At 49.2% G+C, this 12,365-nt stretch overlaps 1 protein-coding gene across 1 annotated transcript in view; it reads left to right on the forward strand.

The window, feature by feature from the left end:
* Positions 1-12,365, forward strand: part of csmd2 (CUB and Sushi multiple domains 2) — a 696,667-nt gene that overhangs the window by 607,247 nt on the left and 77,055 nt on the right. Inside the window, exons 28-30 of the mRNA XM_042338904.1 lie at positions 7,438-7,576; positions 10,428-10,615; positions 11,940-12,134. Coding sequence (XP_042194838.1) covers positions 7,438-7,576; positions 10,428-10,615; positions 11,940-12,134 — 522 coding nt within the window. The remainder of the gene's footprint in view (positions 1-7,437; positions 7,577-10,427; positions 10,616-11,939; positions 12,135-12,365) is intronic.

Raw genomic sequence — 12,365 nt, forward strand, 5'->3', positions numbered from 1 at the left:
ACTACATACACACACACACACAAACACACACACAGAAACTACATGCACACACATATAAACTACACATACACACACACAGAAACTACATGCACACACATATAAACTATACACATACAGAAACTATATACATATATAAACTACATGCACACACACACAGAAACTACACACACGCACACATACAGAAACTACATGCACACATGCCAATAGAAACTACACACACATACACACACACAAACTACATGCACACACACATACACACACACAGAAGCAACATGCACACACACACACAGAAACTACATGCACACAGTATGCACACACACACATACACACACAGACACATGCACAAAACTGCATGCACACAATTGCACACATACCTCACGCATTGCACCGCACACAACCACATGTACATAAACACAGAACTGCACAGGTGCACACCCATGCATACACACCTGTGGAAACAACAACAATTTGCATTTATATAGTGCCCTTCAAGTTGGGTAAAGCCAAATTGGGAGATTTTTTGTCAAAGCGTTGTTTGAATCGTCCTGTACACAGCACAGCGCAGCAGTACAATGTGCGCTGTTCAGTAGATACGTTGCTGACCCAGTTAGAATTCAGTAGCCAACGCACGTGGAATCATCGATGTGATCGGCAAGCAAATGCAGCCTTGGAACAGCCTGTCCAGCTTCCAGCAGCTTGGATAATAATTGAGTTCCATCCACCTTCCCTTCAGAAGATGAAGTCAGCTTTATTCTGTTGCTGGTAAGGCTGCATTGCAGGGGAAGCGTACAGCCACTGCTCTTTATTCTGTTCCATTGAAGCACGATGGTTCATCAGCTTTATTCCCAGTTTTTATTATAAAAAAGCAACATACTCCATTCGGACTCTTTTGATTTCAGGCTGTTAAAATATGTTAATAGAGAAAGGACATGGCAATTTCAGGCAAGGTCACCTTATATCACTGGGAGTGCATCTTCAGGCCTTAAGGAATTAAGATGAGAGGCTAAGTGCAACGAGTGAGTTGATGTGTGTTTGTAATGGGATTTTCTCACTGCAGCCTCATATCACCAAAATCTCTCTGTTCAGGATCAGAAGGATTTTCATCCCCTTAGTGCAATATTAAGCTAATGGGAACAACACGTCCCCATTTAATTGTCGCTCTGATCTGATTTCCTCTTAAGGGTAAACTCTGGGAAAGCTGTCTGACAACAAAGGACAACTCTTTCTCTCATCCCCAGTGCCATTTGGATCATGGGACTTGGAACTCACAGCCAATACCAAGACTTCATTGTCGGAAGTGCTGTCCTTCAGCTGAAACTTTAAACTGATGTCCCGTCTGCCTGTTCAGGTGGATGGTAAGATTTCACTGGTGCTTTTGGAAAAGGCAAGGGAGTTTCTCTCTCCCAGTGTCCTGGCCAACAATCTCTCAGATAAAATTGGTCACTGACTTCATGACTGTTTGTCGAAAATTCACTCCATCTGTGACCAGAGCTCTCTCTGCTTCCTTCTTTATCTTCATCTCGCTGTGGTTTTCAACACTGTTGTTCACTCTACCCCCGTCCCCATCCCCCCTCCCCCTCCACTCAGCTCCAGCTTTGTGGTTCTGTCCTCTCCTGGTTAAAAGCTTATCTATTCCAGTGTCTCCACCTTGTCTCTTCTAACGGAGGGTTTCTCCTCCCGTCACCTGCGCCCTCCAGTTCCTCAGGGCTCTGTCCTCTCCTCTTCAATCGACATGCACCTGCTCAATTATGTCATTGGATACGACATGTCGAGCGACTGACAGGATGGTGGACTGCGAAATGGATGCACCTTGGTTTTCTTATGCCTAGAAAATTCTAATGTGCTTATGCAGACATGGAGTTGACTTGCACATGTATGTTGTACGTTCCACCACACAGAGCTAGTGTGGAACCTCAGTTTCATGTTGGACTTTCAACTATCCTTTAAACTCCACATCCATGCCCTGACCCTTCAGCTTTCCCATCCTTGCCTGGATCTACTGGCTCCCCATCCTCCAACTGATCAAATTCAAGATCCTTCTCCAGTGCGTTGGGATGTCCTCCCAATGTGAAAGGTGCTATATAAATACAATTCAATGTTGTTGTTGTCCCCACCTTTAAATCCACCCATGGTTTTGGGCCACCCTACCTCTCTGAACTCCTCAACTCTTCCCGAACAACCGTCCTGCTCCCCCTGCTCAGCATGCTTAATGTTCCCTGCCCTATCCGCCGCACCATTAGCAGTCAGATTTTTAGCCTATCTGGCCCCACTGACTAGAACTCCATCCAGGAATCCCTCCATCTTGTTCCCTCCCTCATCTCTTTGGAGGGGTGTCTCAAGACCTTCCTCTTTGACCCCACATTTGGTCTTTCCCCTTCCCACCTACCTTGGCTCTCACCCGCAACTCAAGTGGAAAGCCAGGACTGTCAAGCACCTTGTCATGTCCTCACAATGCAGAAGGCACTGTGTAAATATAAATTTGGATTGTGTCTGAGACCTGGCAGAGAGAGGAAGTGTGTGCCTGGCCAGGAATTGAAGGTGAAAGGCTCCTCCCAGTCTATTATTATTGCCTGGTTTGGAAGCACAATCTTTATTTGGAAACAGTGCAACTCTGCAAAGGGAAGGCGGTGGAGTTGTCATTCTGGAAGGTTGAGATCAAATGGGCTGAAGGGTCTCCTTCATCCACAGCTCTCTTGCGAATCTTTAAGAAATGCAATACGCCCACTGAACTGTGACATAAACATGAGGGATGAAATCCCCCAAAAATGCAAATCCCTGTGTGTTAGAAGCGAATGAGCGAGCGAGCTGTTTACCGGCCAGCCTGAATTATCATGGAGAGATACCCCAATTATAGTTTTGTGATTGTCGATTGTGTTGTCGGGCAAAGTAAATATAGTCTCAATCTACCCTTTGTCGGCAAACCTTAAATATTTTTCCAGCTTTCCTCCGAATGCTGTGGGAGTGATCATTCACGGACATGCCTCGGTTTTAGATTTTCATTGCATGAATTTGAGAGTTCAAAACAGTTTTAAACAACTTCAGGTACTTCATTCCCAAAGTCAGTGAAATGCATCAAGTTTAATTCCACATATCGGTGAGCCGTCGTTTTAAAGGCAGAATTCATTCCTTTGTTGAACACGGAATTGATTCTCTCATTTACTGATCCAGGGAACATGCAGCAGCCCGTGTGAACATGTTTCAGAAAGGGTAGTTGAGGCCAGGACTCATTAAAAAACAAACAGCTCGATGATGTGATGGGAGGATGGTAGGCTGGGTGTTCTGGAGGCATGAGATCAGATGGGCTGAAAATGTTTCTTCATCCAAACCAATCTTGTGATCTTCTGATCTTTCGATTTGCAATGTAGCAAAGTACCTCCCGGTTTCTGATGGACACTTTGGGGCGGGGGGTGGTCATGTGTTTGTTGGATAGACTGAGCAAGTGTCTGTCGGAAATGCTGTCAATCAGTTTGCATTGATGTCTTGTGTTTGGAGTCTTGTGAAATTTTCTTGCCTCTTCCTGGAGCCCAGCCTCCAGCCCTGAAATGATTTACTTTGTTTTGTATCATTCTTTGCGTCGGTGAAATATTTCAAGATCACTGTCAGAATCAGACATGCAGCCAGCTATCAAAGTGCTGTCAGAACCTTCAAAGCCTCATGATTTTATGTGTCTGGGCATTCCATACAACAACAAGGACTTACTGTTTAATTGGTACAAGTCATTGGTTAGACCCTAGCTGGAGTATTTGGTGCAGTTCTGGGCTCCCTATGTTAGAAAAAGAGTTACAAGGATGAAAGAGCACAGCAGGGATTCACTGAGATGATACCAAGGATGAAAGCGTATGGGTAGGTAATGACAATTTAAAAAGCTGGGAGAGTTTTTAGTGAGGCAGAGAAAATTTATGGGGTTAAGTGTTTTTGAAAACTTCTGCTAGATAGGGTGACTGGAGGGAGATTACTTACATTGATCCGCAAGTTAGTAACAAGAGAATCAATCGAGGATTCTCACCAGAAGATAAAGGAGAAGTCTCGAAGGATTATGTATGTGAGAGAACACAGAGTGTTTTAATGATAATATTGAAGGTAATGGGGAAAGAGGAGAATGATATTATTGGGCTCCAGTGGGGGTGCGAGCACCAGTAGTGACATGATAGGGAAGAGGTTTAGAGTAGAAACCTTCATGGAATTGTTAGCAGGAGCGGCGATTTCATGGGATGAATGGTCTCCTTCTGTGCAGTAAAATGTCTATTATTCTAGGGCTATTCTCGGTCTATTCACCTAAATATTAACAGAACAAAGCCGAGGCAGGTTGCCAAGTCCCAGGTTTCCCACTCGATCAATGGTCAGCGTTCACTGGCTGAAGCCTCAAGTCCGCAGAGGTGAGCTGTGGACAGCTCAAGCAAGAGTTTGCAGTTTTTAACCAAATAAGTTAAGCTTTTGCAAGAGCAATATTGACAAAAATAATCTGAGAACAGCAAGACACAACGAACAGAGTGGCCTCTCTGAGTGCTGGAAATCTTCTGTGGTGCTGTAAGAATCCCTGGAGTTGAGAGCAGTGATATGTTAAAGCAGAGTTCTTCATTCAAAAGGCAATAATACAATTCACAAGATCTGAAGAAGGCCATCCAGCCCATCTGATCTCATCCCTCCAGAATACCGATCCAACCATCCCCCAATCACAGCAGCAAGCTGTTTTTTAAATGAGTCCTAATGTCCTGGCCTGAACCACCTACTGGATAAAGAAAAATTCCCTGGTGTCTATCCTGACATTGTTAGAAAATAAAATCAGCCAAATCTGTAAGAAAATAACGCTAATTCCTTTAACCAGATATCAAACTGTTTTATTATTAATCGTTCGTTATTCCCCAATATCCCGATGGGTCAGACCAAAGGATGGTACAATCAACAGATCTTATAACAGAATAACACCACTATAGATATCTCGAGTTCAAGAGTTCAACACTGTGTCTTTCCAGCACACAAGGTTGATTCTTCATGCTTTCAGTCTTCTTGCTTCCAGCTTTCAATCTTCCATCTGATATCCTCAGTCTTAGTGTTTCCAGCTCTCAGTCTTCCATCTCCGTATCCTTGTCTCCGCAGCCCGGGACGGCCCCATCTCCCGTATCCTTGTCTCCACGACCCGGGACGGCCCCGTACACAAAGTTAACGGAACTTTTATACCAATGTTCATCCAATCATGGTGTGGACATTAGATCACCAGGTTGAAATCATGCCGGGTTCACGTGAACACCTCATGGGGTGTTCGTGCCTCACACACATACACATTGTCCTTAAGACCCCTGTTATCTGATCTAATTGTCTAAGATAGAGGATTGATCAGTTTAGGGCTGTATCTGGTGCTCATTATTTTGTGGTGTGGGATCATTCCTTTTAAGTGACTGGTTACTGCTTATCAGTATCCCGGGATGGTACCGAGGCCCTCTAGTTTAAGCAACTTGCTCATTAATTGCTATTCTTGAGGGTTGCCTTCTGTCGCTCGGCCCTGTCAGAATCTAGCGACTTATTGCTCAGTCGAGATCCTGTGTTGACTGGTACCTTGGACCGTTACCTCTGTGGCTTGTTGTCATTTACTGATAAGAGGTGACCCCCGGCCCCCGTCTGTTATTCTTTCAAAAACAGAGAAAACCAGATGTGTCCTATCCCATGACTGTCAGTCCAGTTGCCCCCCACACTTAACTTAAAAGTTAACCCATTCACAACATCTATTATGATTCTAGCAGTATACAAAAAGTGTATATTCTAACAACATTGAACTCTCAACCTATGTCCACGTGTGGTCAAGTGAGGGATCAGAAAGGGTAGTAATTATTGGTTAATGTAGGGCTGTGTCTTTCTAACCTACCCCAGAGCTGCAGGGTTGATGACTATTCTGGGATTGCTGAATACCACAGAGATCGCATCGCGCACAGATGTTCAAACAATGCAAACAGCTTAATGTGTGTCCGCAATGTGACGAGCAACTGAGAGAGAACCTGGAAATATAATCAAACACAGCGCTTGCCTTTAATTCTCTGTAATCTGAATGATCTTCAGAAAAGAGGGTCAGGAAGAGAGGACTGACTCCAGAGGAAAGAATTGGAATCCAAAACTGGGGCCTCACATCAAAGCATATTTACAGATATATTTAATCTAATGATGTTCGCGGTTCCATTTTTTGTTTTAATAACTTTATCTCTGAGGTACTTTATTTGAGTGTTTTTTCTGAATGAATTAGTTTTCTAAACTGTTGTTTATTGGAGTGCCTCTGCTCAGTGCCTTTCCTTTTCCCACTCCTACCTGTCACCGCCCCGCCCCCTACCTGTCACCGCCCCGCCCCCTACCTGTCACCGCCCCGCCCCCCTACCTGTCACCGCCCCGCCCCCTACCTGTCACCGCCCCGCCCCCTACCTGTCACCGCCCCGCCCCCTACCTGTCACCGCCCCGCCCCCTACCTGTCACCGCCCCGCCCCCTACCTGTCACCGCCCCGCCCCCTACCTGTCACCGCCCCGCCCCCTACCTGTCACCGCCCCGCCCCCTACCTGTCACCGCCCCGCCCCCTACCTGTCACCGCCCCGCCCCTACCTGTCACCGCCCCGCCCCCTACCTGTCACCGCCCCGCCCCCTACCTGTCACCGCCCCGCCCCCTACCTGTCACCGCCCCGCCCCCTACCTGTCACCGCCCCGCCCCCTACCTGTCACCGCCCCGCCCCCTACCTGTCACCGCCCCGCCCCCTACCTGTCACCGCCCGCCCCTACCTGTCACCGCCCCGCCCCTACCTGTCACCGCCCCCTACCTGTCACCGCCCCCTACCTGTCACCGCCCCGCCCCCTACCTGTCACCGCCCCGCCCCCTACCTGTCACCGCCCCGCCCCCTACCTGTCACCGCCCCGCCCCCTACCTGTCACCGCCCCGCCCCCTACCTGTCACCGCCCCGCCCCTACCTGTCACCGCCCCGCCCCCTACTGTCACCGCCCCGCCCCCTACCTGTCACCGCCCCGCCCCCTGGCTGTCCCGCCCCGCCCCCTGGCTGTCCCCGCCCCGCCCCCTGGCTGTCCCGCCCCGCCCCCTGGCTGTCCCGCCCCGCCCCTGCTGTCCCTGCCCCGCCCCCTGGCTGTCCCTGCCCCGCCCCCTGGCTGTCCCCGCCCCGCCCCCTGGCTGTCCCCGCCCCGCCCCCTGGCTGTCCCTGCCCCGCCCCCTGGCTGTCCCTGCCCCGCCCCCTGGCTGTCCCTGCCCCGCCCCCTGGCTGTCCCTGCCCCGCCCCCTGGCTGTCCCTGCCCCGCCCCCTGGCTGTCCCTGCCCCGCCCCCTGGCTGTCCCTGCCCCGCCCCCTGGCTGTCACTAACCCGGACCGGAGATTCACATTTGCCAGTGATGATTTAAAGCTGTTTAGTGTTTTAAGGCCAATAATCTGAGGTGTGATTTTCTTGCTGCTTTTCCAGCTCCTTGTGGAGGGAACCTGACGGGTCCCACAGGCATCATTTTATCCCCATATTACCCAGAGCCCTACCCCCATGGTAAGGAGTGTGACTGGAGACTGACGGTAGCTCCTGACTATGTCATCGCTCTCACATTCCACAGGTAAGTTACACCTCACGATGGGGATTCTATTCACTTCATGGTCCTTGTGCTTAACTCACAAAAATCACACTCTAGAATGCATGTCAGAGCCATCTTCAGTCAACAGCGACAACTTGTATATTTACATAGCGCCCTTCACGTGGGGTAGCATCTCAGAGTGCTTCACATTGGCGGAGCTTGACACTGAGGCAAGGCGACTATAGAGGAAGATCATCAGAGAGAGGAACATCTTCAGGGGTGATCTGCAGATAGGCAGGGAATGGGCAAAGCTGAGGGATTGAGGCAGATAGTTTCGGGATGTAGTGGCCGAAAGCACGGTTGCCAATAGTGGAAGGGACGAGGTTCATGCAGGAGGTTGGAGCCAGCTTAGAGAACAACAACAACACAATTACATTTGTAAAGCGCCTTTCCCGTGGGGAGGACATCCCAAGGCCCTGGACAATCAGTGTTTCGGACCCAAGCTGGGGTTCGGGTTTGGGGAAGGTGACGAGCAGGCGGGAAGGAAGGTGACCAAAGGCATAGTTGAAGAGGAGGGTTTTGAGACTCATCTTGAAGGAGAAGGGGGTGGGTAAGGTCAACTGTCAGCCTTGCTCACTCAGCAGCACTCTCACCTCTGAGACAAAGGGTAGTGGGTTCAAGCCCCACTGTCTTGGTTGGCACATCAATGCAGTGTTGGGGTTGTGCTGCATTGTTGGAGGAATCGTCCTTAGCATGAGACGTTGAACCAAAATCATGTCCGTGCTGCTTCAGTTGAACATTAAAGTTACCAGGAACACTATTCAAAGAGAAGGGAGCTTCTCTCTCCCAGTGTCCTGGCCAACAATCCCCCAAATAGAAAATGGATTATTCACTCCATGGCTGTTTGTGGAACATTGCTGTGCGCAAATTGGCCGCTTCATTTGTCTCCAAATATAGTCACTACACTTAAAAGGTATTTGCTGTGATGCTCTTTGAGGGACATGTAAGAGGTCAGAGCCAACTCAGCAAAGGGGATCAGTCTTGCTCAGTCAGTATCACTCTCACCTCTGAGACAAATGGTTGTGCAATTGCAGACCCTTTACAAGAACAAACAACAAATTATATTTACACGGCGCCTTTCAACAACAACAACTTGGATTTATACAGTGCCCTCCACGCCGGATGGCATCTCAGAGCGCTTTACAGTAACGGATCCTGGGACCGAGCCAGGGGGAGGGGGAGGAGGGATGGGGAGGAGCCAGGGGGAGGGGCCAGGGGAGGGGGGGGAAGGTGACCAAAGGTGCGGTCGAAAAGAAAGGTCTTCAGCAGAGACCTGAAAATGGGAAGGGAGGGATCGAGACGAAGGGAGTGAGGAAGGCAGTTCCAGACTCGGGGCATAGTGGCTGAAGGCACGGCCGCCGAGGGTGGAGCGGAGGACTCGGGGGACGAGGAGGAGGCCAGACCCGGAGGAACGAAGGCAACGGGAACTGTTTTGAAGAGAGAGGAGGTCAGAGAGGTCGGGGGGTGCAGAGGAGTGCAGGGCCTTGAATACAAGGCTGAGGATCTTGAAGTCGATCCTCTCTGGGACAGGCAACCAGTGCAGTCTGGCCAGGACTGGGGGGATCGGGGAGTGGGGTTTGGGGGTGGGGGTGGGGGGGAGGGCCAGGACTGGGGGGATCGGGAAGCGGAGTTTCTTGCGGGTGAGAATGCGGGCGGCAGAGTTTTGAATGATTTGGATTTTATGGATGGTAGTGGAGGGGAGGCCGGCGAGGAGGGCATTTTGCGTAGTCCAGCCGAGAAGTGACAAAGGCATGGACCAGGGTTTCAGCGGCTTTTGGGGAGAGGTATTGGTGGAGACGGGCGATGCGTCAGAGATTGTAGAAGGCGGTGCTGTTGAGGGACTGGATGTGGGGGAAGAAGGATAATTGGGGGTCGAACCTGAAGCCTAGGTTGCATACGGGTTCGGAGAGTTTTAGGGGGAGGTCGGGTAGGTGGAGGAGGTGAGAGCCGTGAGATTTTAGACGTTGACAAGAGCCAAAGAGTATGGCTTCCGTCTTGTCAAAGTTCTGCTGAAGGAAGTTTGCGCTCATCCAGCCCCTGAGGTCTGACAGGCAGCTGAGTGAGGTGGAAAAATAGAGTTGGGTGTCATCTACATACATGTGGAAATGTACCCCATGTCAGCGGATGACATCCCCAAGAGGGAGCATGTAGATCAGAAGGAGGAGGGGGCCAAGGATGGATCCTTGGGGTACCCACAGGTGATCGGGTGAGAACGGGAGGAGAAGCCGTTTGTGCAGATGTACTGCTGGCGGTTTGTGAGGTACAACTCGAACCAGGCGAGTGCGGTCCCACTCAGGTGGATGACGAAGGAAAGATGGTTAGGGTTAGGGAGCCCACGTCAGGAGGACGTCTCAAGGCGCTAGACAGTCAGGGATCCGCACCCGAGCTGGTGGTTGGGATCAGGAGGGGTGGAGGGTGGGGAGGGAAGGGGTAGCAGGGTGACCAAAGGCACAGTCGAAGAGAAAGGTCTTGAGACGGGTCTTGAAGGAGGCCAGGGAGGCTGAGAGGTGGCGGTACTGTGGGATGGAGTTCCAGAGGGTGGAGGCAGTGAGGCTGAAAGCACACCTGCCAACGGTGGGGCAAGCAAGGATGGGGACATGAAGCAGGAGGGAGCCCACTGAGCAGAGGGAGAGGCAAGTTAGTAGGGGGGATGGAGGTCACAGAGGGATAGAGGAGCAAGGCCATGGAGGGCTTTGAAGGTTACAGCCCTCAGAGACCTGATCCTGTGTGAAAGGGGGCTGTATAAATACAATACACATTGTTGTTACTGTAGCCACCGTTGGGATGGGGTCTCTGTTGGATAATGAATTGCGTTGATTGTTTATGCTTTCAGTTTCAACGTGGAGCCCGGCTACGACTTTCTCCACATCTACGATGGGGCCAACTCGCTGAGCTCTCTGATTGGCAGCTTTCAAGGCTCACAGTTACCAGAGAGAATCGAGAGCACAAGCAATAACCTGTTCCTGGCTTTCCGGAGCGACGCCTCAGTCAGCCTGACTGGCTTTGAGCTTGAATACACAGGTACATCAGCCATCACCATTAGACAGTCCTGGGCAGCAAGCTAGATGGCCATTGGTGAGTGGCAACCAATATGACAGTCATCCAAAGCACCTTTCAAATCAGAGAGATGAGCCCATGTGTTTAGCTGTTTCTCTGGGTGTCAGCATTTTCAGCATTGCTGTAGCGTGAGGTTGCCTTCAGCTCATTCTTGCCCTTGGATTGTAATTATGTTGAAATAACATTGCAAGGAGGCCATTTGGCCCATCAAATCTGCTGTGTTATTTTTTTGATTCACTCCTGATCCTATTCCCCACCTTTCCGTTCCTTTCTTTTGCTCCACACCTTATGTCTGGAATTCAGCAGAATCATAAACACAGCCTCAAAGCTGTTTTTCTCTGTTTCTTTTTTATTAAAGAAAACAGCTTCAAATCCTGGGTGCTCAAAAAAGCTAACAAAACAGAATATATCTAGAGTCCAGATTCCACCACTCGGTCGATATTAAGGGTAAAATTGTGCTGTTGGCTTGTGTGTTGCTTCACCTTTGGAAGAATAAAGCAAGTGTAGAGACGTATAACTTTACTAAAGATTCCAGTGTAGCAGAAGCAGTAAGGTAATATCTTACAACCTGAGTGATATTTTGTTTCTGTTAGACTTTATCAGTTTCGCCTATATTTCACTTGTGAAATATTTTGTGAAGCTAGTAGCATTTCATACTGTAAATTAACAAAGGAAGGCATTAAGTCATGCAGCAACCAACAGACTGCCAAAAAGCTCTGTTAATCACATCATCTTGGGTCTCGTTGTAAAAATGAAAGGGGTTTGTGTTGGTGAAATGAAATTTTAATACTTGGTGGTTTTGTAGCACCAGTGTCATAGAATCATAGAAATTTACAGTGCAGAAGGAGGTCATTCAGCCCATCGACTGTGTCCTAACTCTCAGAGCAAGCTGTCTGGTCAATCCCACTGCCCTGCCCTACCCCCAGATCCCTCAAGCCTCTAATCTCTCATATTCCTGTCTACTTCCATCTTGAAATCTACAATGGACTCTGCCGCAACCATCTTACTTCTCAGGCATTCAACATCTCTTCTATGAAAAAAAATTATCCGAAGATCTCCTTTCTCTCTTCTTACATATATCTTCTTATATCTGTGTCCTATAGTCACTGACTCTGACCAGTGGAAATAGCTTCTCCCTATTTACCTTACAGATCAAGGTGGAATGGGGAGATAGATGTCTATAAGCATGGTCAACCAGGTAGATCTTAAATTAGTGTAAGCTGAAAGGGCTTCCTGATTGCCCAACACCTGATGATTGTTTCACTGCATTTGTTGTTTGTAATTAAAGAGAATCCCCGAGAATCCTGCTTTGACCCGGGGACTGTGAAGAATGGCACGAGGGTGGGCACCGACCTGAAGCTCGGATCCACAGTCACATTCTACTGCGACAATGGTTACGAGATTGTGGGCTATTCCACCCTAACCTGTATCATGGGGAGAGATGGGAAGCCTATCTGGAACAAGTTTCTGCCATCTTGTACCGGTGAGTCTCTGAACCCATCAAAAGTTTCATGTTCTAGCATCTCTCTATCTTTGCATGCTCTGCCCTCCCCCTTCTCTCAGCTAATACTCCCCCTACTCTCAGCTAATATTCTCTCTCCTCTCAGCTACTACTCCCCCTCCTCCTCTCAGTTAATACTCCCCCTACTCTCTGTTCAAACAGAAATCATTCTTAACCTCAATCTGTCTCCCATCTTAACTTACCCTAAATATT

The sequence above is a fragment of the Callorhinchus milii genome, unplaced genomic scaffold (assembly GCF_018977255.1).
Source record: "Callorhinchus milii isolate IMCB2004 unplaced genomic scaffold, IMCB_Cmil_1.0 Scaffold10, whole genome shotgun sequence".
In the NCBI taxonomy this organism is placed as follows: domain Eukaryota; kingdom Metazoa; phylum Chordata; class Chondrichthyes; order Chimaeriformes; family Callorhinchidae; genus Callorhinchus; species Callorhinchus milii.